This window comes from Bufo bufo, chromosome 3, assembly GCF_905171765.1.
Source record: "Bufo bufo chromosome 3, aBufBuf1.1, whole genome shotgun sequence".
NCBI lineage: Eukaryota > Metazoa > Chordata > Amphibia > Anura > Bufonidae > Bufo > Bufo bufo.
The window spans coordinates 698185521-698210934 of NC_053391.1; the positions used below are offsets into that span (position 1 = coordinate 698185521).

The following is a 25414-nucleotide window of genomic DNA, read 5'->3' on the forward strand; positions in this document are numbered from 1 at the left end:
CAATAGGTTATCACAGGGGGCAGTAGTGGAGGACATTTAGTTACCAATAGTGTACCACAGGGGGCAGTATTTGGGGACATTTAGTTACCAATAGGGTATCACAGGGGGCAGCATTGGAGTACATTTAGTTACCAATAGGTTATCACAGGGGACAGTATTAGGGGATATTTATTTACCAATACTGTACCACAGGGGCAGTATTGGAGGACATTTAGTTACCAATAGGGTATCACAGGGGGCAGTATTGGAGGATATTTAGTTACTAATAGGGTACTACAGGGGGCAGTATTGTAGGACAATTATTACCAATAGGGTAACACAGGGGGCAGTATTGGAGGGCATTTAGTTACCAATAAAGTACAACAGGAGGCAGAATTGGGGGACATTTAGTTACCAATAGGTTATCACAGGGGGCAGTATTGGAGGACATTTAGTTACCAATAGGGTATCACAGGGGGCAGTATTGGAGGACATTTAGTTACCAATAGGGTATCACAGGGGGCAGTATTGGAGGACATTTAGTAATCAATACGGTATTACAGGGGGCAGTATTGGAGGACATTTAGTTACCAATAGGGTATCACTGGGGGCAGTATTGGGGGACATTTATTTACCAATAGGTTATCACAGGGGGCAGTAGTGGAGGACATTTAGTTACCAATAGGGTACCACAGGGGGCAGTATTGGGGGACATTTAGTTACCAATAGATTATCACAGGGGGCAGTAATGGGTGACATTTAGTTACCAATAGGGTATCACAGGGGGCAGTATTGGAGGACATTTAGTTACCAATAGGTTATCACAGTAGGCAGTATTGGGCGACATTTAGTTACCAATAGGGTATCACGGGGGGCAGTATTAAGGGACATTTAGTTATCAATACTGTACCACAGGGGGCAGTTGTGGCGGACATTTAGTTACCAATAGGGTATCCCAGGGGGCAGTATTGAAGGACATTTAGTTACCAATAGGTTATCATAGGGGGCAGTATTGGGGGACATTTAGTTACCAATAGGGTATCACAGGGGGCAGTATTGGAGGACATTTAGTTACCAATAGGTTATTACAGGAGGCAGTATTGGGCGACATTTAGTTACCAATAGGGTATCACGGGGGGCAGTATTAAGGGACATTTAGTTATCAATACTGTACCACAGGGGGCAGTTGTGGCGGACATTTAGTTACCAATAGGGTATCCCAGGGGGCAGTATTGAAGGACATTTAGTTACCAATAGGTTATCATAGGGGGCAGTATTGGGGGACATTTAGTTACCAATAGGGTATCACGGGGGGCAGTATTGGAGGACATTTAGTAATCAATACGGTATTACAGGGGGCAGTATTGGAGGACATTTAGTTACCAATAGGGTATCACTGGGGGCAGTATTGGAGGACATTTATTTACCAATAGGTTATCACAGGGGGCAGTAGTGGAGGACATTTAGTTACCAATAGGGTACCACAGGGGGCAGTATTGGGGGACATTTAGTTACCAATAGGTTATCACAGGGGGCAGTAATGGGTGACATTTAGTTACCAATAGGGTATCACAGGGGGCAGTATTAAGGGACATTTAGTTATCAATAGGTTATCACAGGCGGCAGTATTGGAGGACATTTGGTTACCAATAGAGTACCACAGGGGGCAGTATTGGGGGACATTTAGTTACCAATAGGTTATCACAGGGGGCAGTATTGCAGGACATTTAGTTATCATTAGGGTATCACAGGGGGCAGTGGTGTATCTTGGTTTTGTGCTGCTCTAGGCGAGACTAAACTCGGGCACCCCCCTAATATAAACTTGACCCACCCCTTCCTGTCAAGGCCAAACCCCTTTCTCTCTAAACCCCACCCCTTCCTGTCAAGGCCAAACCCCTTTCTCTCTAAACCCCAACACTTCCTATGTGCCATCCACAGATCCCCCTCCCCTAAACAGTGGCATCCACGGATCCCCCTCCCTGAAACAGTGCCATCCACAGATCCCCCTCCCCTAAACAGTGTCATCCACAGATCCCCCTCCCCTAAATAGTGCCATCCAAAGATCTCCCCCCCTAAATAATGCCATCAACAGATCCCCCTCCCCTAAATAGTGCCATCAACAGATCTCCCCCCTAAACAGTGCCATCCACAGATCCCCCTCCCCTAAACCGTGCCATCCACAGATCCCCCTCCCCTAAATAGTTCCATCCACAGATCCCCTCCCCTAAACAGTGCCATCCACAGATCCCCCTCCTTAAACAGTGCCATCCACAGATCTCCCCCCTAAATAGTGCCATCCACAGATCCCCCTTCCCTAAATAGTGCCATCAACAGATCCCCCTCCCCTAAATAGTGCCATCAACAGATCCCCCTTCCCTAAATAGTGCCATCAACAGATCCCCCTCCCCTAAATAGTGCCATCCAAAGATCTCCCCCCTAAATAATGCCATCAACAGATCCCCCTCCCCTAAATAGTGCCATCCAAAGATCTCCCCCCTAAATAATGCCATCAACAGATCCCCCTCCCCTAAATAGTGCCATCAACAGATCTCCCCCCTAAACAGTGCCATCCACAGATCCCCCTCCCCTAAACCGTGCCATCCACAGATCCCCCTCCCCTAAATAGTTCCATCCACAGATCCCCTCCCCTAAACAGTGCCATCCACAGATCCCCCTCCTTAAACAGTGCCATCCACAGATCTCCCCCCTAAATAGTGCCATCCACAGATCCCCCTTCCCTAAATAGTGCCATCAACAGATCCCCCTCCCCTAAATAGTGCCATCAACAGATCCCCCTCCCCTAAATAGTGCCATCAACAGATCCCCCTCCCCTAAATAGTGCCATCAACAGATCCCCCTCCCCTAAATAGTGCCATCAACAGATCCCCCTCCCCTAAATAGTGCCATCAACAGATCCCCCCTCCCCGACGCTCACAGGAGAACATTTATAAACAAATCATTAACTTTAACTTTAATCATTGCTAATCTCTTTACTGGATATCTTACTCTGTTTTGACTCTTAGCTCTGGTAACAGCAGGCAGTGCGGGCGGCGCTCACTCACTGACTTCACACGCCTGCTCCTCCCACTAGGCGGCGCAGGCACGTGACGTCAGTGAGTGAGCGCCGCCCGCACTGCCTGCTGTTACCAGAGCTAAGAGTCAAGACAGAGTAAGATATCCAGTAAAGAGATTAGCAATGATTAAAGTTAAAGTTAATGATTCGTTTATAAATGTTCTCCTGTGAGCGGCATGGCCCTGTATATTCTAACCCCCAGGCAAGCGTCCCTGTCACCATGGGAACGCCTGGGGGTTAGAATATACCATTGGATCTTCTGAGTATACCGACAGCAACATATAAGACGGATGGGACAGGGGCAAACAAGGAATTTTGCCGCCCCATTGGCAAGTGCCGCCCTAGGCAAATGCCTTGTTTGCCTCGTGATAGATACGCCACTGACAGGGGGCAGTATTGGAGGACATTTAGTTACCAATAGGGTATCACAGGGGGCAGTATTGGAGGACATTTAGTTACCAATAGGGTATCACAGGGGGCAGTATTGGAGGACATTTAGTTACCAATAGGGTATCACGGGGGGCAGTATTGGAGGACATTTAGTTAGCAAAAGGTTATAACAGGGGGCAGTATTGGGGGACATTTAGTTACCAAAAGGGTATCACAGGCGGCAGTATTGGAGGACATTTAGTTACCATTAGGTTATCACAGGGGTCAGTATTGGAGGGCATTTAGTTACCAATGGGGTACCACAGGTGGCAGTATTGGGGGACATTTAGTTACCAATAGGATATCTTAGGGGGCAGTATTGGAGGACATTTAGTTACCAATAGGGTACCACAGGGGGCAGTATTGGGGGACATTTAGTTACCAATAGGGTATCACGGGGGGCAGTATTGGGGGACATTTAGTTACCAATAGGTATCACAGGGGGCAGTATTGGGGGACATTTAGTTACCAATAGGTATCACAGGGGGCAGTATTAAAACCTTTTCTTTATAATATATTTATTATAGATTATCTCATTTTCTGAAACTTGATTTGTCTCGGATTCAGCCGGATTGTCCGTCCAGATGGATTTAAGTCCGAATACAGTTTTAGAAAATCCATGATAAATAGAATTGATAGAATTGAATCGCTCCATGTAAAAGGCTGAATGTGTATATGTGCAGATATTGCTAAACTCTGGAACGGGATCAGCACCAGAAGCAGCGGCAGTTTTCTATTGGCCGATCCTCGGCATATTTTGCAGTAAGAGACTGGATCTCTGCCGGTTTCCATCATAGTGAATTGGGCCGGACGGATCCTTACAAACCTCCGGCAATGCCAGTGTGCAACTGACTCCAATGTGCAACTGATGCCAGTGTGCAACTGACTCCAATGTGCAACTGATGCCAGTGTGCAACTGACGCTAATGTGCAACTGACGCCAGTGTGCAACTGACTCCAATGTGCAACTGATGCCAGTGTGCAACTGACGCTAATGTGCAACTGACGCCAGTGTGCAACTGACTCCAATGTGCAACTGATGCCAGTGTGCAACTGACTCCAATGTGCAACTGACGCTAATGTGCAACTGACGCCAGTGTGCAACTGACGCTAATGTGCAACTGACGCCAGTGTGCAACTGACGCTAATGTGCAACTGACGCCAGTGTGCAACTGACGCCAGTGTGCAACTGACGCTAATGTGCAACTGACGCCAGTGTGCAACTGACGCTAATGTGCAACTGATGCCAGTGTGCAACTCATGCTAGTGTGCAACTGACGCCAGTGTGCAACTGGTCTTATTCAGTTTGGAAAAAATGACGTCTTTTATACCTAGACCTGTAGCCATGATAGTAGGTGTTCTCTGCATCAAGATTTCACCCACATGGTAGACGGGACCCTTTACTGCAAGAGCAGAGAGACTATGGAGCTCTCTGCCAGAGGAGGTGATGATGTGTGAGATGTTTCTGCACCTTGAAAACCAGGCGCCGCTCATTACCTGCCCAACACCATCCCTACAGTGAAGCATGGTGGTGGCAGGATCATACTGGAGGAAACCAGGCGCCGCTTATCACTTGCCCAATACCATCCCTACAGTTAAGCATGGTGGTGGCATCATCATGTCTGGAAGAGACCAGGCGCCGCTCATCACCTGCCCAATACCATCCCTACAGTGAAACATGGTGGTGGCAGCATCATACTGGAGGGGGCAGGGAGACTGGTCAGGGTGGAGGGAAAGCTGAGGGAAGTCCAGAGATATTGTATTGTTAACGAAAACCTGATCCAGAGCTCTGGAGCTCAGACTAGGCCGAAGGTTCACCTTCCAACAAGATAGTGACCCCAAGTACACGGCCAGGACAACACAGGAGAGGCTTAGGGACAACTCTGAATGTCCTTGACTGGCCCAGCCAGAGCCCTGACCCCAATGGAACATCTCTGGAGACACCTAAAAATGGCCGTCCACCGACGTCCCCATCCAACCTGACAGAGCTGGAGAGGATCTGCAGAGAAGAACGGCCGAAAATCCCCAAATCCAGGTGCAAACCTTGTGGCCTCATCTCCAAGAAGACTGGAGGCTGCGATCACTGCCAGAGGGGCTTCAACTAAGTCCTGAGAAAAGGGTGTGAATACTTATGTCCTGAGTAGAGATGAGCGAATTTTTCAAAAATTTGATTCGGCCAGTTAACAGATTTTTTTTTTTTCATTTGTTTGATTTATTCGCTGCGAATTACGTTAAAAAAAGTCTATTTCCTGGCTGCAGAGAGCCTGTATAGTAGGCATCCTCAAAGTGCGGCCCTCCAGCTGTTGCAAAACTACAACTCCCAGCATGCCCGAACAGCCTACAGGTATCAGCCTACAGCAGGGCATTGTGGGAGTTGTAGTTTTACAACAGCTGGAGGGCCACAGTTTGAGGATGCCTGCTGCATAGTGGTGTAGAACACTGAGCCTGTATAGTGGTGTAGAACACTGTGCCTGTATAGCGGTGTAGAACACTGTGCCTTCAGTAACACACATAGGGAGTCTGCTGTGGTAGTGAAATAATACTGTGAGTCCGTATGACATGCGGATGACAGGCGTCGTTCTTAGAATCACTGCACACTTCACTTATTTGGGCAGTCACAGGGCCAAAACTGACCAAATAACTGAAGTATGAACTTGTAACATCCCAGAGTATGTTACTAAAACTGTATTTCCCTGCTACAACATATCAGGTGTATATTTATTGCCATCTTGTGTCATCTAACATTGCATTTCCCTGTATATGTGTTTTTCAGGCCTGTTTGATATATTATGCTGTAATTTCCATGTGCACCAGCAGGTGGCAGCAATGTATTCAGCAGACCTTAGCCAGTTTAGTATATCTAGGCTGAAATAGTTCATTCCAGTCTAGTCTCCCCTGAGTGAGCAGAAGTGGGCTGTTCCCATGTCCTGTCTCATGAGGAGGAGAAGGAAGTTAAGTTAGTGTACCAGCCACCCTTGCCAGGGGAAGGCTGTGTTAGTAGGAGCTCCCAGTTACACGGATCCCAACCTAGGATCCAGCCTCAGCTGAGGCCAAGGATCCATCCTCCCGGTCTGAGCCCTTCAGCCTCGACTGTGGACAATCAAGCAACACCTCCAGAACTACAGATCTCCAGGAAGAATCATTCCCTGCGAGCAGTCCTGTGAGTACTTATCCAGAGTCCAGGAGAAGCCAAATTCCTCCTCAGCTAGTCAGGCCCATACTAAGCAGAAGACAGACAGAGCAGAAGATAAATACCTGCCAGATTCTCCAGGCACATAGTATAGAAGCAGACGAGATATTGATCCCTGCCATACCTTGCCTATACCTGCTGGGACCCAAGACTATTGCTGTAACTCGTATGGATTTAAAGCTGCCATTCAGTAAAGACAAGTTGCATTATACTCCATGTCTGGATCTCATTTACTGCTACCAAAGTTCCTCAATTACTCCTATTAACAACACTCATTTTATTGCAAGTGAGACAGGATCCAGGAGTCCAGCCGTACCAAGGTAGGAGACACTACACAGAGACATTATCCCCCTCTGGCATTCCTCACCTGGTACGTGAGTTATAACATCTTAAAGGGCCCTGCTACAGTACCTGCGCAAGCTGCAATTGGCGTCACGAACAAACCATAGACTTATATACATCTATCCTGACCCACTGCATAATTGGCCACCTGTCACGACTGTGACTGATCCAGACAGGTCTGGGAGGAGAAGGTCGCAGCGACTTGCTACTCACGATAGCTTGTGAGTTTGCTCCATGGTTCAGGGTATGTCATCCGGGTTTTGCCTTGTGAACCTTTTTGTCCTGACTGGGAGTTTGTAGGCATCCTTCTCAGGTGAGTCTTGTCTGCCACTCCCAGCTACTATATTAGTTTCAGTTTCACTTGCAGTCATTGCCAGATATAGTCCTTACTTCCAGTTCTATTCTGACCTTTGAAGGAGATCGTTTGATGGTGTTGCTGTGGAGCTCTTGTCCGGCGTGGACTGTCGTGATTGGGATCGCCTTCTCTGCTCGTGACTGGATAAGTCTATCTCTGCTATAGATTGTTTGTTGCTGTCTTCCCCTGCTGTTCTCCTAGACATGAGTGATGGTGACTAGTGCTCCCATCGGCCTTTCCCCACTCTAGGCTTGTTAGGGTGACTGAGGGTTTAGGCATCCTGCTCGCCGCACGGGTTCACACCCCGTCTAGGGTATCAGGGCAGACAGGTGCCAGCTTAGGGTTAGTCAGGGGTGGCCATACTATTCCCATCGGTAGATAAGGGTCCCCCTTCCCCTCTGTCTGGTGCGACACGACTGCTGCTGGGATAGCGGTCGTGACACCACCGTATCACGGTCCTGCTCATTGCATTAAGTGGCGTCACGAACAGGATCGGATTGAATTGTGTGCCATCCCTGCCAGCAGAACTGGATCCAATTCTAAGTTAAAAACGGATCCCATCGCATGTCTCACAGTATTGCAAGCGCTGCCGCTTGTGCAAAGACCTTGAAAAGTGACTTTATTGCCTGTTTGCTGTGCAAAGAATTGCCATGCGGTGCCCACGAGTACTTAAAAAGTTAATTTTGCCATATTCGCAAAATGGCGCCGCCTCTACATGCTTGTCGGAGGCAGGAAAAGATAAGAACGCCCTCAAGAGCGTGAAAATGCCGAATACGCCCCCCAGAAGCGGGAAAAATTAGTAACTCCCCCTCAAGAGAGCGAAGATATCGAATACGCCCCCCTGGAAGCGGGAAAAATAGAGACAGCCCCCTGTGAACTTTCTATTGTGAGCCGAGGTGATAAAGACTCCTCCCTCTGGACTACAGCCTCAGATCTGGAAGTTTGCTCATGTGAAGTAGCAGCTATGGCTTACCCGCGCCCAAAATGGAATGAGATGTCCATAGGCGGAGAGCCAGTTTATCCGGAGTATCTGCTGGAGATTCAGGTCTCCCAGCTATTGAAGAGACGCGGACCCTCCATGGCACTAGTCCGGAGGCCGTGGATTCCTCCCTGGTCAAAGCACCTACGCCACCTACCTTGGCCAGTATCCCTGAGGATCCTGAGAAGGCCGCCGCTGATGTCCCGCTTCCCGATGCAAAGGGCAAGGACTTAATCGAGTTCCCGGAGGCAGTGGATACCTCCGCCAAGTCATGCGCCCCTGCGGAAGACGACGTGCCAGTGAGAATGGAAATCGACGTCAAGCCTGTTCCCGCGGAGGACGCCGCTGACGCACTCACCACAGCCAACGACAAGACGGTGATCCAGACGGAGATGGCACCCCTTGACGGCACCCAGGAGACACCGGAACCGGCCGCCCGGCCGCAACCACAGGTAGGAGCTGCCGCGCTCCCTGAGGCCCAGGCCCGGTCCGTGTCCGCCCCTGCACCGCGTCCTGAGACCCCCGCACCTGCCACCAGGCCTAGGCATGCACTGCTACAGTCACCTACTGGTGCGGCGGAGGCGGCTGGCGTATCCACTCCGCCGCCCAGCTCCACTCCCAGCCAGTTAAAGAGCCTGAACCCTGAGGTGCCTCACGAAATCACCGCGTTTGCCCAGACGGCCTGGGAATATAAATCAGCCGTCGAAGAATGGGTCAAGCAGGTGGTTGATGACCACCAGCCAGGGGACCCCACCTTAGTCAGGCGAACAGGGACTGTATTATGGTTTTCTGTGGAACGAGGAGTCGGCTTCTTGCAGGATAATTATTCCGGTACTGAAATCTTTGTGGGCCGGCGTTCCGTTAAAAGGCATTACCTGCCTCAGGCCCGGCACAATCTATATGTGGGGGACCAGGTCGAATACACCCCCATGCGTTCCATCCAGGGTCCATTTGCTTCCGGCGTGACCCTGCTGGACAAGCCACTCACCCCTGCTGTCACCCCAGAGACCTGGCAGGAGGAACCAGGCTCTGCGGGCAAAGTGAGATGCCTCCAGGAAACCCCAGATGGCCTTTAGGGAGCAGCCCCAACCTGAGCCGGCACACCTTATACCGGATTTGGCCGCACCACTGACCCTGAGGGTAGGACAGATAAATAACTCTGTCCTTACGTTTAACCCTAAGGTACAGCCATATGCCAAACCACCATACATCCTGCCCTGGAAACAGCCCAAGGCAGCCGCTCCAACCCTTCCTGATTCCCTTCAGCCAGAGGTCCTATCCCCCTCTGTGCCGGCTGGAGATTCCGGGCTACGGCGTGTAACTGCCGCGTTTTCCAGGCTGTCAGCACAGCCAGTACCTGCAGCCACCAGCAGAGTGCAGTGGCGTACCACAACAGCAGCTACAATGAGCTACCATCAGAGGCAGGAACAACCTCTCATGAGGTTCAGCAGCTCCAGCAGTGAGGAGGAGCTGGATACCTTTCTGTAAAAGGTATCCGCTATAAAGAAAAAATAACCAGTGACATTTGGGAGCCACTCCATGGACTGATTCCTGACGGGTGAGGACCTGTTGGCCTTTTGTGTGTTTTAACGTTTTTATTTCAGGTTGTCTGTTTAGTCCTCATCCTGATGGTCATGCCAGTTAGGACTCCCCCCATCAGCACTTAACCCCTTCACGTCCAAGTTCAGTGTTTTATCCCCTTTCTCAGGTTACTTGATAGCCTTGTTGCTCTTATGACATTTTATACCTTGTGGATTACAATTAACTTTTAACCCTGTGGATTACAAATTGACTTTTATCAGTTTCCAGAGGATTCTACAACTTTAAGCACTTCCAGGCAAAATGACTCAAGTTATTGTTGAACCTATCCTTGTATTAAAAAATTTGCACTATTTTACAAAATGTTTTATTGCAACATAAAAGCTTGCACCCAAAGAAAGGACTCAAACGTGATACCTGAGCTCTTTGTGATTTTCATGCTATTTAATTTTTGCACTATTGTACCAGTTTACAATTTTTGTAACGTTCAAGATAACCTGCCCATCGTGTGTATTCTCCTTCTAGGTGCCACAATGTAAATTTATGCACTGATTGTCATGATTGCACTTAACCATTGCACTTAACAAAAATGTAGCAACTTACTTAAAGTGTGCCTTTTTTACAGCTCTTGTTCTCTCCCCTCCTTATACGAACTGTCTTCATAGGGACGTGAAAACTAATGGCCTACACCCGGTGATATATACCCATAGGTACCCAGGGTAGGACCAAGTGGTAAGTCCAGGCAGATCCAGTTACTACACAGGTACCCCTGCTGCTTCGGGAATCGTTAGAAGCCCTAGGCTGCTCCTTCTTACTTGTTCTATGTTCAGGATTGTTCTCATCCTGAGGTGTCTCATTTCCAGGAGCGCGACGGGATTGTACTACCCTCCTCCTGTGACATTGCCAGAAGATAAGGAGACGATAAATACCTCCCCTTCTGAACTTTTGCCTAAGGTATGGTACCTCAAGCCTTAGAGCCTTACTTTAGCTTCCCCTCAGTCATCATAGTGACCGTGGTACAAGCCAAATTTCTTCAGGCTATGGTGCAGGGAAGGGAATACAGGATAAAGCCACCCTTCTATTTGCGGGCTTTGCATTATACAATGGCGGGATTACGGAGTAAAGACACCCCCATGCTTTCTTTGATGTCTACAGAGCTCAGGACATACAAAGTCAGTCAGTAATGTTTGCTTTGTGCAGTATTTAGGTTACCTGGTTATACCAAGAGAAGGAAACTATGTGTTGGACACCTTACTCTAGCGGGCAGGAACCTGGGGAAAGCCGTTATGTGTTTTGTCTATGTATGTCATTCTATGTAATTCATGCAGCACTTTGTATTTATTGGGTACCCAGAGCTGATTCCTTCACCCTCCTAGCGTAAACCGAGGATGGCTTAACTTAAAGTAAGGTGGTATGTAACATCCCGAAGTATGTTACTAAAACTCTATTTCCCTGCTACAACATGTCAGGTGTATATTTATTGTCATCTTGTGTCATCTAACATTGCATTTCCCTGTATATGTGTTTTTCAGGCCTGTTTGATATATTATGCTGTAATTTCCATGTACACCAGCAGGTGGCAGCAATGTATTCAGCAGACCTTAGCCAGTTTAGTATATCTAGGCTGGAATAGTTCATTCCAGTATAGTCTCCCCTGTGTGAGCAGAAGTGGGCTGTTCCCATGTCCTGTCTCATGAGGAGGAGAAGGAAGTTAAGTTAGTGTACCAGCCACCCTTGCCAGGGGAAGGCTGTGTTAATAGGAGCTCCCAGTTACAGGGATCCCAACCTAGGATCCAGCCTCGGCTGAGGCCAAGGATCCATCCTCCCAGTCTGAGCCCTTCAGCCTCGACTGTGGACAACCAAGCAACACCTCCAGAACTACAGATCTCCAGGAAGAATCATTCCCTGCAAGCAGTCCTGTGAGTACTTATCCAGAGTCCAGGAGAAGCCAAATTCCTCCTCAGCTAGTCAGGCCCATACTAAGCAGAAGACAGACAGAGCAGAAGATAAATACCTGCCAGATTCTCCAGGCACATAGTATAGAAGCAGACGAGATACTGATCCCTGCCATACCTTGCCTATACCTGCTGGGACCCAAGACTATTGCTGTAACTCGTATGGATTTAAAGCTGCCATTCAGTAAAGACAAGTTGCATTATACTCCATGTCTAGATCTCATTTACTGCTACCAAAGTTCCTCAATTACTCCTATTAACAACACTCATTTTATTGCAAGTGAGCTAGGATCCAGGAGTCCAGCCGTACCAAGGTAGGAGACACCGTTGACACTATACAGAGACATTATCCCCCTCTGGCATTCCTCACCTGGTACGTGAGTTATAACATCTTAAAGGGCCCTGCTACAGTACCTGCGCAAGCTGCAATTGGTGTCACGAACAAACCATAGACTTATATACATCTATCCTGACCCACTGCATAATTGGCCACCGTACCACGGTCCTGCTCATTGCAAACTCAGCCTTACAGGTCTATGTTAGCGCCAAGAAGAAGCCCACTCCTTTTAAACCATCGTCGGCTGATTCCACATAGATGTCTACAGAACCTGTTCTATTAACCCCTTATACAAGTAGAGCCCCCCGGACAGAGTGGAGAGGGTGTCAGCAGTAAGTTTGTGTTGACGTCACTGATTATTTTGCCCTTTCTCTGATCCGTCAGAGCAATAACCCCCAAAAAACGGATCCTGTCTGTGGAGCACCCACCTCAACTCAATCAGCATTTCTCACTTCACCACACAATGGCTAATAAGCCCTTTTTTTCCCACTAATACAAGCCAAAAAATGCTTTAGAACCTATAACTGCACCGCACAAGGGCAAATAAGACTACTTTCACACTAGCGGCATGGACCTCCGGCAGGCTGTTCCTTCGGGTGAACAGCTTGTCTGATCCGTGCTGCCGCTAGTGACTGTGTGCCTCCGAACTGCCGCTCCGTCCCCATTGACTATAATGGGGGCGGTGCGGAGTTCCGGCGGAGGCACGGCAGAGAACAGCGAGAGGCTGCCGGAATAAATGTTGAACATGTTATAGTTTTATTCCGGCAACCTCTCGCCGTGCGCTCCCGTGCCTTCGCCGGAACTCCGCACCGCCCCCATTATAGTCAATGGGGACGGAGCGGCAATCGGGGTGCACACGGTTACTAGCGGCAGGATGGATCCGACAGGCTGCTGGAGGTCCGTGCCGCTAGTGTGAAAGTAGCCTAAGACGTACTATAGAAATATTCCCCTGTAATAACCCTGTTAATGGCGATATCACACAGCACTTGCCCACCAATAACAAGATCAGTTTACTGGAATTACAGAGCTGTATAATGGCAATGTGGATCCGCAGTCAGTGCAGCAAGGTGTAATAGGATTGTTCCTATTCCCAGGCTGTCACCTCCCCGACTGAACCCTGTTCTACAGAAATGCTGTGGAATGATTCCTCCCTATCCTTTCCCTGCACCTTGAATAATCTTTTCCTGCACTGGTAAATCGTTTTTTTTTAGCACAATGAAGTCTTTCCTCGCACTGTCCCCAGCGCCTGCTGACGCCTCTCCCTGCACTAACTACACTGGAAAATGGCAGAATCCAAGATGGCTGCTGCTATTTATAGGGCTGTGACATCACAGGGCTGGCTGGCTGCTGATTGGCTGCATGCATGGCATTATGGGTGATCCCTCGTTCCCAGAGTTCCTTGCTCCATATCCTCACACGTGCAGCCGCCATTTTATGAAAAAATGTGATTCGCTACCACGAAGCGTGAGGAAATTCGGATTAGGTGCGAATAAAATTTTTCCTGAAATTCTGATCGAATTCCACTTGGTCAACTTCGATTCCCTCATCTCTAGTCCTGAGTAAAGGGGCTGAAGACTTATGTCCATATCTGTTATAGCACAAGGAGCAAGAGAAGAAAATGTTAAGAAAGTGAGAGGGCGTGAGGACTTTCGGAATGCACTAACTCTGTAACAATGTTCTGCAGCCAACATTAAGCCCAGTATACGCCCCTAATGATGTCAGACACCTGATGACATCACCCCTGCCCCACCTCCTCTTCCTTCCTGTTCCTCTCAGGATAGTCACTTCCTGTAGATTTCCACAGATGATGGAGCTTGTTCTGGGCCTGGGTGCTCTCAGCCTTTATTGGGAGAATAGGTGCACCCCCCTCCCCCTCCCCCTCCAAGGGGTTAGGGAATTGGCCTGAGGACATGGAGATCGTGAGGGACAAACACCAAAACCTCCCACCCAGGAAGGCTGAAGTCAGCACCATGATGGGGGTCCATTTGAAGATCTTAACTGGGGCCCCTCATAATATTAACCCCTGGTAGAGCTAAGGTGGTAAGCCCGTCTCATCTGTGGCCCCAACATCTCAAATCCCTAAATCCAGGCTCCTGTCCACAAAGATCCTCTCTACTGAACATTTTTTATATTTCTAGAAGAAACATTAGTGATCTCCTGGTCGGCATGAAGATCCCTGAGAGAATGCTGAGAGTCCCCGGATCTGCAGGACACTTCTGGAAGACGTCTTGTGACATTTACCTCATGACCAGTCAGAACATCAGTGGGAGGAGCTTTACCTGAGGACACCAGGAGCCAATCAGCAGCCAGAACGAGGCGAAGGCGGAGAACGATAATTTATATTTCTGCATCATTTCTGTAACAATATTAATAATAAACCATGAATAGAAGCAGATTTATACCCCACGTATCCAACACCGCACGTATCAAACTCTGCACGTATCCAACACCGCACGTATCAAACTCTGCACGTATCAAACTCTGCACGTATCAAACTCTGCACGTATCCGACACCACACGTATCCAACTCTGCACGTATCCAACACCGCATGTATCCAACTCTTCACATATCCAACTCTGCACATATCCAACACCACACGTATCCAACTCTGCACGTATCCAACACCGCACGTATCCAACACCGCATGTATCCAACTCTTCACATATCCAACTCTGCACGTATCCAACACCACACGTATCCAACTCTGCACGTATCCAACACCGCACGTATCCAACTCTGCACGTATCCAACACCACGCGTATCCAACTCTGCACGTATCCAACACCGCACGTATCCAACTCTGCACGTATCCAACACCGCACGTATCCAACATCACATGTATCCAACTCCACATGTATCCAACACCGCACGTATCCAAGACCACGTGTACCCAACTCTGCACAAATCCAACAACAACACGTATCCAGCACTGTACGTATCCAACACAGCATGTAGTATCCAACATCGCGCGTATCCAACACTGCACCTATCCAACACCACATATATTCAACACCGCACATATCCAACACCGCACATATCCAACACTGCAAGTATCCAACACCACATGTATCCAACACCCCATGTATACAACATCGCACGTATCCAACACCCCATGTATCCAACTCTTCATGTATCCAACACCGCAAGTATCCAACACAACTTTGTATCCAACACAGCACGTATCCAACACCCTATATATCAAATACAGCACATATTCAATTGTATGTACACAGTGACTGCACCAGAAGAATAGTGAGTGCAGCTCTGGAGTATAATACAGGATGTAACTCAGGATCAGTACAGGATAAGTAATGTATGTACACAGTGACTGCACCAGCAGAATAGTGAGTGCAGCTCTGGGGTATAATACAGGATGTAACTCAGGATCAGTGCAGGATAAGTAATGTATGTACACAGTGACTGCACCAGCAGAATAGTGAGTGCAGCTCTGGGGTATAATACAGGATGTAACTCAGGATCAGTACAGGATAAGTAATGTATGTACATAGTGACTGCACCAGCAGAATAGTGAGTGCAGCTCTGGAGTATAATACAGGATGTAACTCAGGATCAGTACAGGATAAGTAATGTAATGTATGTACACAGTGACTGCACCAGCAGAATAGTGAGTGCAGCTCTGGAGTATAATACAGGATGTAACTCAGGATCAGTACAGGATAAGTAATGTATGTACACAGTGACTGCACCAGCAGAATAGTGAGTGCAGCTCTGGAGTATAACACAGGATGTAACTCAGGATCAGTACAGGATAAGTAATGTATGTACACAGTGACTGCACCAGCAGAATAGTGAGTGCAGCTCTGGAGTATATTACAGGCTGTAACTCAGGATCAGTACAGGATAAGTAATGTATGTACACAGTGACTGCACCAGCAGAGTAGTGAGTGCAGCTCTGGAGTATAATGCAGGATGTAACTCAGGATCAGTACAGGATAAGTAATGTATGTACACAGTGACTGCACCAGCAGAATGTGTAATAGTTATGTGTTATATATGTACATCTACGTGTATACTGCAGAATGTGTGTTGCTGTGTAGACGTAATACAGGCTGCTGTAATCCTCTCAGGGCACAGTAAGGATCTGAGTTTTCTCTATCATGGTGCCGTCTATGGGCTCAGACACAGTCAGGTTCCTGATGCAGGGTTGGAAGTCAAAACCGTGAATGAATTCAAACAAGAGAAGTTGTTTCTGTCCTTTATACTTTCTCTTTTTTTAACCCTCTTCTAATTTTAGGTTCCAAATCTGCAACCAGAAACCTGACCGTGTGGACGGACCCCAATAGTAAGTGATGTTATATGTGAGGTCTCATATGTGCTGCTCGTGTGACCCCTGATTTATCAGCGCGGGTTCTTGAAGTTTACATTATCAGCTCTTTAATGATCTGTCATCAGGAAAACCTGAAAGTCAGAAATGTTTACAAAGATGTGTAATAGTGCAGATTGTGCGGCATCCAGAATACTTACAGGTGAGAGCGGAGATAAGGGGCGCCAGGTGTGGAGATCAGAGGAGCAAGGTGTGGAGATCAGGGGAGCCAGGTGTGGAGATCAGAGGAGCCAGGTGTGGAGATCAGCGGCGCCAGGTGTGGAGATCAGGGGTGCCAGGTGTAGAGATCAGGGGAGCCAGGTGTGGAGATCAGGGGAGCCAGGTGTGGAGATCAGGGGAGCCAGGTGTGGAGATCAGGGGAGCCAGGTGTAGAGATCAGGGTGCCAGGTGTGGAGATCAGCGGCGCCAGGTGTGGAGATCAGGGGTGCCAGGTGTAGAGATCAGGGGAGCCAGGTGTGGAGATCAGGGTGCCAGGTGTAGAGATCAGGGTGCCAGGTGTGGAGATCAGGGGAGCCAGGTGTGGAGATCAGGGGAGTCAGGTGTGGAGATCAGGGGAGTCAGGTGTGGAGATCAGGGGAGTCAGGTGTGGAGATCAGGGGAGCCAGGTGTGGAGATCAGGGGAGTCAGGTGTGGAGATCAGGGGAGTCAGGTGTGGAGATCAGGGGAGCCAGGTGTGGAGATCAGGGGAGTCAGGTGTGGAGATCAGCAGCGCCAAATGTAGAGATCAGGGGCGCCAGATGTGGAGATCAGCGGAGCCAGGTGTAGAGATCAGGGGAGCCAGGTGTGGAGATCAGCGGCGCCAGGTGTGGAGATCAGGGGTGCCAGGTGTAGAGATCAGGGTGCCAGGTGTAGAGATCAGGGGAGCCAGGTGTGGAGATCAGGGGAGCCAGGTGTAGAGATCAGGGTGCCAGGTGTGGAGATCAGGGGAGCCAGGTGTGGAGATCAGGGGAGCCAGGTGTGGAGATCAGGGGAGTCAGGTGTGGAGATCAGGGGAGTCAGGTGTGGAGATCAGGGGAGCCAGGTGTGGAGATCAGGGGAGTCAGGTGTGGAGATCAGGGTGCCAGGTGTGGAGATCAGGGGAGCCAGGTGTGGAGATCAGGGGAGCCAGGTGTAGAGATCAGGGTGCCAGGTGTGGAGATCAGGGGAGCCAGGTGTGGAGATCAGGGGAGTCAGGTGTGGAGATCAGGGGAGTCAGGTGTGGAGATCAGGGGAGCCAGGTGTGGAGATCAGGGGAGTCAGGTGTGGAGATCAGGGGAGTCAGGTGTGGAGATCAGGGGAGCCAGGTGTGGAGATCAGGGGAGTCAGGTGTGGAGATCAGGGGAGTCAGGTGTGGAGATCAGAGGCGCCCGATGTGGAGATAAGTGGCACCAGATGCAGAAAGCAGGAGCCTAGTGACTGGGGATCAGTGATCTCTGAGGCTCTGACTTTTGGTTTCCTTTCTGGTAGAGGCTCCACGGTTTGGTTTCTGTTTCCTGGAGACATCTCTCTAAGAATGTGGACAATCTCCTCCATTGTGTAAAGATCCTGCCCCATCACTTCTGAGTTTAGGTATTTTCCGTAGTTCCAGAAACCTTCTACATTTACCTCTATAGCCCCCCCCCCCCACCTAGAGAGGAGTGAAGCAGAGAGGAGTCTGTCCTGTGCCGCCCTCTGAGCTCTCACATGTCACTACTTCATGTCTTGTCAGTAACCTACAGTGTATATTAAACAAGATGCCCCTATAACAATACCATATAAATATACTGCCCCTATAACAATACCATATAAATATCCTGCCCCTATAACAATACCATATAAATATACTGCCCCTATAACAATACCATATAAATATACTGCACCTATAACAATACCATATAAATATACTGCACCTATAACAATACCATATAAATATACTGCACCTATAACAATACCATATAAATATACTGCCCCTATAACAATACCATATAAATATACTGCCCCTATAACAATACCATATAAATATACTGCACCTATAACAATACCATATAAATATACTGCACCTATAACAATACCATATAAATATACTGCCCCTATAACAATACCATATAAATATACTGCACCTATAACAATACCATATAAATATACTGCACCTATAACAATACCATATAAATATACTGCCCTATAACAATACCATATAAATATACTGCCACAATAACAATATCATATAAATATACTGCACCTATAACAATACCATATAAATATACTGCCCCTATAACAATACCATATAAATATACTGCACCTATAACAATACCATATAAATATACTGCACCTATAACAATACCATATAAATATACTGCCCTATAACAATACCATATAAATATACTGCCCCTATAACAATACCATATAAATATACTGCCCTATAACAATACCACATAAGTATACTACTCTATAACAATACCATATAAATATACTGCCCCTATAACAATACCATATAAATATACTGCACCTATAACAATACCATATAAATATACTGCACCTATAACAATACCATATAAATATACTGCCCTATAACAATACCATATAAATATACTGCCACAATAACAATATCATATAAATATACTGCCCCTATAACAATACCATATAAATATACTGCCCCTATAACAATACCATATACATATTCTGCCCTATAATAATACCATATAACTATACTGCCCCTATATAAAAGACATATACTTCTTAGTTATAGTGACACCTCAGCACACGTCTAAATTGAACGGCTTTTGTGGGTGCTCGTCTCCTGTTAACCTCCTTCCACCCGCGGAGTGAGAATATAGCTTTAAATAGGTTTTTCAGAAACAGCACACCGATGTAGTTAGTTATTCAACCTTTATTTACCAGTGGTACATTCTCAAATTATTTTATGACATTTATTGCTATCTGCAACGTTTCGGGCCCATTCGGTGCCCTTTGTCAAGCTGGATGGCCGGTCTGCGTGTTTCCACGGCGTGGAAACACGCAGACCGGCCATCCAGCTTGACAAAGGGCACCGAATGGGCCCGAAACGTTGCAGATAGCAATAAATGTCATAAAATAATTTGAGAATGTACCACTGGTAAATAAAAGGTTGAATAACTAACTACATCGATATAAAAGACATATAAATATACTGCCCTATAACAATACCATATAAATATACTGCCCCTATAACAAAGCCATATAAATATACTGCCTCTATAACAATACCATATAAATATACTGCCTCTATAACAATACCATATAAATATACTGCCCCTATAACAATACCATATAAATATACTGCCTCTATAACAATACCATATAAATATACTGCCCCTATAATAATACCATATAGATATACTGCTCCTATAACAAAGCCATATAAATATACTGCCCGATAACTATGCCATATAAATATACTGCCCCATAACAATACCATATTGTGACGGACTGAACCGTCACTGGAGCTGCTGGAGAAGCCTGAGGGCCAGCCTCCTTCCTACAGACTATGAACCGAGAACTATGGAAACCCTCTCAGACCTTTTGGGGTTACAAGGAACTATGAATCCTGATTTATATGTGTAATTTATATGCCACATATGTCATATTGCCCATTAAAAAGGCATGGTGTGGATTCAGCAACACAAGAAGGGTTAACTCTGCACTGAGACTTCCACTGATTGTGTTAGTGATGGGATTAAGATAGTTGATTATAATAGCAGCCGACTCCTATGATACACTAAGGAGATAATCCCATCACATGTGTCTCCTCTTCTCATTCATTCATTATGGAGGGGGTGAAGATATCTGTTTGCATGTTCATTGTTGATTGCTTCAAAGACAATGCCAGTGTGTTTGTTAATTGCGTCACAGACAATGTCAGTGTGTTTGTTGAATAGGGTTAGTTTTGTGTTTAAACTGTACAGGATTGGCTGCTATGTCATGTGCTCAGTATGTCATGTGTATATAAGTCAATGCTGTGTGTTCAATAAAGAGTTCCTGTTATTCCCTTCATCATGTTGAGGCTGGTGTTTGGGTAACTGATCGACACTGGGGATTGCTATATGCTAATGATTTGCTATACTCCCCTGGCTATAACTACTAGCTCTTGTAAGAGCTGTTCCTGCTCTCTAGATTTAGGAGAGGTTCACCCACTGGAGCCTGGAGCCTTGTCGTAAGTCCAGGGTGGGTAGGAGACGGCAAGACCTCAACCAAGCTTCGGCAGTTCGTGGGGTCTGTGGCGGTTATGGTGTCAAGTGGAGTGCTTGGAGTCCTCGGGAAGCGCTAGGAGCATCCATCGACGGAGGTACCCGGTCGGGGTGCCAGGAGATACGTTACATTGGTGGCAGCAGTGGGATGGCGTCCTAGTGTGAGGAGAAGCAGCTCGAAGACACAGTTCGTGGAGTATATTGAGGGCAACGCTAGTATCCGTACAACGCCCCTGGCTACAGCAGGATGGAATCGGCTAGTCTTCGGACAGCGTTCCACTACAAGGAAGAAGATTACCCGGACTGGAGGGATGCAGTCCGGAAAGGCGTCTGGCGCGAGGCCTTAGAAGATGTACAGCGTCAGCAGGGCGAGAGTCTCCACACTGAGGAGCAGCAGTTGCAGATGTGAGTGGCCCTGCGAATGCCCCTTCTGGAAGAACAGCCCCTGGATGAGTGGGTGACAGAACTTGAGAGCCTGGTATGGAAGGTGCTTTGGCTAGACGACGCCTTCCAGGCACTCTGGTGGTATGTGATTCGGCACTCTTCCTGGATGGCTGAGCACGACAGACCCAAGAGTGAGGATTATAATGGCCCTGGCGTGTTGTTTGAGGCCTTCGCAGAACCGCAGTTCGGAGATGCTGAAGAGTCCCTTTTCTGGAATATCTATGACTACAGGGAGGCTATGCATGATTGGGCTACAGCGAGAGAGGTGAGACAAGACCTGGCATCTCTAGTGACAATGGAGTGGGAGCTGGAGCAGGATTACTAATACTTCCTCAGCTCAATTCGGCCCCAATATACACTGCCAAAGAACTGGGTGTCAGTCCCAGACCTACAACCCTACAGAATCCCATGCTTCAGTACCAGCTGTGGAGGTAGGGGACCTCATAGACTGGTCCTGGGGGGAACCCCATATGGCAGGTGGAGATGGGACCAAGGTCTCTCCACCAGCCCTACAGGGATGTTGGGGGGTCGGCCCAGATCCCCAACAGCCGGAGTTTAAAGGAGTAGGGACAGTCGGTCCTGCTCCCCAGCGTCAGTATGTTTTGCAGCGAGAGGAGAGCATCGTCTCCATTCCCCAGCGGCAGTGTACCTTGAAGGGAGAGGAGACAACCGGTCTCTCTCCCCAACCACAGGGGGACAGCACCCCTAACTCCGATGGTGCAGATGGGACCTCGGTCTCTAAACCAGACCTACAGGGGTGCTGGATGGCCAGTACAGATCCCCAACCAACCCCATATGAAATGCCAGAAGGAGGAGGTAAGCGATCCCTCCTCTCCACAGCCGATCTGCAACAAGGTTCTGGGGGTAAGATTCCCTGACCACATCCCAGCGGAAGAGCTGGCATTTGGGCAGAGCGCAGTCGGCCTCTTCCCTCCCCTAGCCTCTTGTCCAGAGGCCGACTCCTCACAGGCTACCCCAGCGGAAGAGCTGCCATCTGGGCAGAGCGCAGTTGGCCTCTGCCCTCCCCTATCTTCTTGTCCAAAGCCTGACTCCCCACAGGCTACCGCAGCGGAATAGCTGGCATCTGGGCAGAGCGCAGTCGGTCTCTGCCCTCCCCTATCCTCTTGTCCAGAGGCTGACTCCCCACAGGCTACCCCAGTGGAAGAGCTGGCATCTGGGCAGAGCGCAGTTGGCCTCTGCCCTCCCCTATCCTCTTGTCCAGAGGCCGACTCCCCACAGGCTACCCCAGCGGAAGAGCTGGCATCTGGGCAGAGCGCAGTTGGCCTCTGCCCTCCCCTATCCTCTTGTCTAGAGGCTGATTCCCCACAGGCAACCCCAGCGGAAGAGCTGGCATCTGGGCAGAGTGCAGTTGGACTCTGCCCACCAAGTACCAACAGTTCCAAGCTAGAGAACAACAATGCAGCAAGGAGTAGCAGAACAGAGCCAGGCCCCAGAGTTCAACAGGACCAGTGTTTGTTTATGGGTGGGCTACTCGACTAACTCAGGCACCGACCGACAGGAGGCCAGGTACTTGGTTAGTCTAGTGTTGGGAGGGGAGAAATGTGACGGACTAAACCGTCACTGGGGCTGCTGGAGAAGCCTGAGGGCCAGCCTCCTTTCTACAGACAATGGACCCAGAACTATGGAGACACCCTCAGACCTTTTGGGGTTACAAGGAACTATCGACCCTGATTTATGTGTGGAATTTATATGCCTCATATTTTTTTATTGCCCATTAAAGGTGCAGGGTGTGAATTCAGCAACACAAAAAGGATTAACTTTGCACTGAGACTCCCACTGATTGTGTTAGTGATGGGATTAAAATAGCTGATTCTAGGAGCAGCCGACTCCTAGATTAATAGATCACCCTATGATACACTTAGGAGATAATCCCATCACTTGTTTCCTCTCTCCCTATTCATTCATTATGGAGGGGGGGAGATGTCTGTTTGCATGTTGTTTATGGTTGATTGCGTTATGTTGTTAGACTTCTTGAACTGTATATATACTGAGTTGATCTTCAATAAAGTGAGTTCATATTTTACTTTCAATATAGAGCCTTGTCTCATGTGTGGGGGGAAAAGCTATATTTACTCTGGGGATTGCTATCGGTATTATACTCCCCTGGTGTTACAACATGGTTCTACCCACTGGAAGCTGGATCCTGGTCTTGGGCCCTGGGTGGGTGAAAGACGATGAGATCCCCCCACCCCAAGCTGCGGTGGTTCGTGGGGTCAACAGTGCTTATGGTGTCAAGTGGAGTGCTTGGAGTCCTCGGGAAGCACTAGGAGCATCCATCAATGGAGGTACCCAGTCGGGGTGCCAGGAGATCTGTTACACCTATAACAATACCATATTAATATACTGCCCCTATAACAATACCATATAAATATACTGCCCTATAACAATACCACATAAGTATACTACTCTATAACAATACCATATAAATATACTGCCCTATAACAGTGTTATACAAATATCATGACCCCATAAAAATGCCATATAAATAGACATTCACAACCCCCCCTCCCCTTATAAAAGTTCAGTCCTCTGTACCCTCTCAGCTGTGCCGGTAAATAACAGCACCCCAAAATAGCGCCATAGAGCAGCAGTGCCACTATAACAGTGTCGTCTTACCACAATAAACTGCCATAAAAATGCTCAGACCTCGGCAGTCCATGCGCCATAAGCTCAGATTGACGCCATTTATGAGCGGACGTAGATTTACAGCAGCTCTTGGTGTAAATTACAATAAATGTGTTGGGTCACAGAGGCAGCGCCTCCTCTGCTGAGCCTCACCCACTTTTTTCACCATTTTTGAACCGTCACACATTGTGGCACAGATATGGTGTGTTTGGTACTGTGCGACTTTTTACATGATACAAGCAGCTTAAAGAGCCTGATATGTCGGCCCCCATGTATCATGGAGGGGTACTATAGGTACGCAGGGGGCCTCTGATACTGACAGAGAGATATTTAGAGGATTATTATTCTGACTCAGATTGTTGTAATAGCGATTTATCCCTAGTGAGACCTCTATGCCTGGCCTGTATAGGCAGATATAATCACTGCAGACAATCAGATGATTTTCCTATTTCATGACGTAAAGTCATGATTTTATTAAAGACACGGAGGCGAGTATTGCTATTCTCCTTCTTTACTCTGACCAATAGCAGCAAAGAAAAATATTGAAGCATTTGATTAGCCCCTCCCCATAGTCCCAGTATAACAGGCAACACCGCCTGCAAAACCTCCTCTTTCTTTGTAAACCAAATCCGAAAAGTCCAACTGAATCACCAACCAGGAAACCGGAACAGCCCGGGAACAACACCGCCATCCATCCGGAAGCGAACTGGGAACAACTGGAAACAACGATGAAGAAGCTCCTGAAGCTGTCCACATCACACGATCGGCTGGAACCGAACTGCTGACCCTCCGAACCATGACGTAGACCAATGGATACCGCATAGTAGGCCGGTCTCAACCTGAAAAGGTGAAAAACAGAAAAAATCATAGAAGCAAAGAGGGACATTGTATCCACAATCAAATGGTTGCGACAAACCTACTCAGGAAAAACTCATAGAGTTAAAACCAATATGCAAATGACACACAATCAAAATCATCCATAGTTAAAAACCCAACATAGGGAGGGGAAACATAGGGTGTGCAATACTCGCCTCCGTGTCTTTAATAAAATCATGACTTTACGTCATGAAATAGGAAAATCATCTGATTTTATTACAAGACCCCGAGGCTCGTATTGCAAGTTCAAAGTTAAGATAAATTATCAATGATTGATGAGAAAACATGAGGACCTGGCCGAAAATAAAATTCTCTGAACGTGGAGACTCTGGACCAATCCGCCAATTTCAAAATGTCCTCCAGTCTGGCGCCAGAAACCGCCAAAGAGGTAGCAGATGCCCCCCTAGCGGAATGCGCCGAGAAAATAGAAGTGTCCACGCCCGCCAATTCCATGACCCACTTCATCCACCTAGCCAGCGTGGGAGTGGTCACTGGGGCAAAAGGATGAATGGTAGAAAGGAAGAGCTGAGGAAACTCCCGCGACCGATGAAGAGAAGTGCGAGCTTCATATTCCTTGAGGCACGCCACGGGACAAAGTGAAGGTGAGGCCGGGAAAGCAGGATAAGCGACCGAACGTATGTGGGTCTTAGTCCTCCTAGAGATGTCAAAGGAGACCCCCTCCGGGGTATACGAGCGGGCATCATAATCCAAAGCCCGGACGTCTGAAACCCGCTTGCAGGAAAT

General features: G+C 47.9%; 2 protein-coding genes and 1 long non-coding RNA gene across 4 annotated transcripts in view; 1 reads left to right on the top strand and 2 right to left on the bottom strand.

Annotated features, from left to right (window-relative positions):
* Positions 1 to 16802, bottom strand: part of LOC120996607 (ecto-ADP-ribosyltransferase 5-like) — a 103645-nt gene extending 86843 nt beyond the window's left edge. Inside the window, exons 1-2 of one of the 2 annotated variants that reach the window (XM_040426639.1) lie at positions 16664 to 16802; positions 14457 to 14533 (exon numbers count right to left, since the gene is read on the bottom strand). In XM_040426639.1, coding sequence (XP_040282573.1) covers positions 14457 to 14531 — 75 coding nt within the window. In that variant the 5' untranslated portion in view covers positions 14532 to 14533; positions 16664 to 16802. Of the gene's footprint in view, positions 1 to 14418; positions 14534 to 16663 lie in introns of those variants that run through there. The other variant, XM_040426641.1, reaches the window with a different exon arrangement.
* On the top strand, positions 15291 to 18662 carry LOC120994098. The gene is made up of 6 exons (XM_040422557.1): positions 15291 to 15357; positions 16434 to 16481; positions 16592 to 16976; positions 17019 to 17194; positions 17283 to 17326; positions 17501 to 18662. The coding sequence occupies exons 1-6, from the start codon at positions 15291 to 15293 to the stop codon at positions 17882 to 17884; spliced, it is 1104 nt and encodes a 367-aa protein (XP_040278491.1). The 3' UTR covers positions 17885 to 18662.
* A 984-nt stretch (positions 18663 to 19646) lies between these two features.
* Positions 19647 to 23604, bottom strand: LOC120996608. The gene is made up of 2 exons (XR_005777813.1): positions 23489 to 23604; positions 19647 to 19832 (listed from the first exon to the last, which is right to left on the bottom strand). It is a non-coding gene; the product is annotated as an uncharacterized LOC120996608 (long non-coding RNA).
* Positions 23605 to 25414: the final 1810 nt, after the last annotated feature.

Bases quoted from the DNA above. Each gene is read 5' to 3' on its own strand.
- LOC120994098 (XM_040422557.1), top strand. From the start codon at position 15,291: ATGTATCCAACTCTTCATGTATCCAACACCGCAAGTATCCAACACAAC. The intron at 15,358-16,433 runs GTATCCAACACC...TTCTAATTTTAG, and splicing joins CTTTGTATCCAACACAGCAC to GTTCCAAATCTGCAACCAGA. The intron at 16,977-17,018 runs GTGTGGAGATCA...TCAGGGTGCCAG, and splicing joins GTAGAGATCAGGGGAGCCAG to GTGTGGAGATCAGGGGAGCC.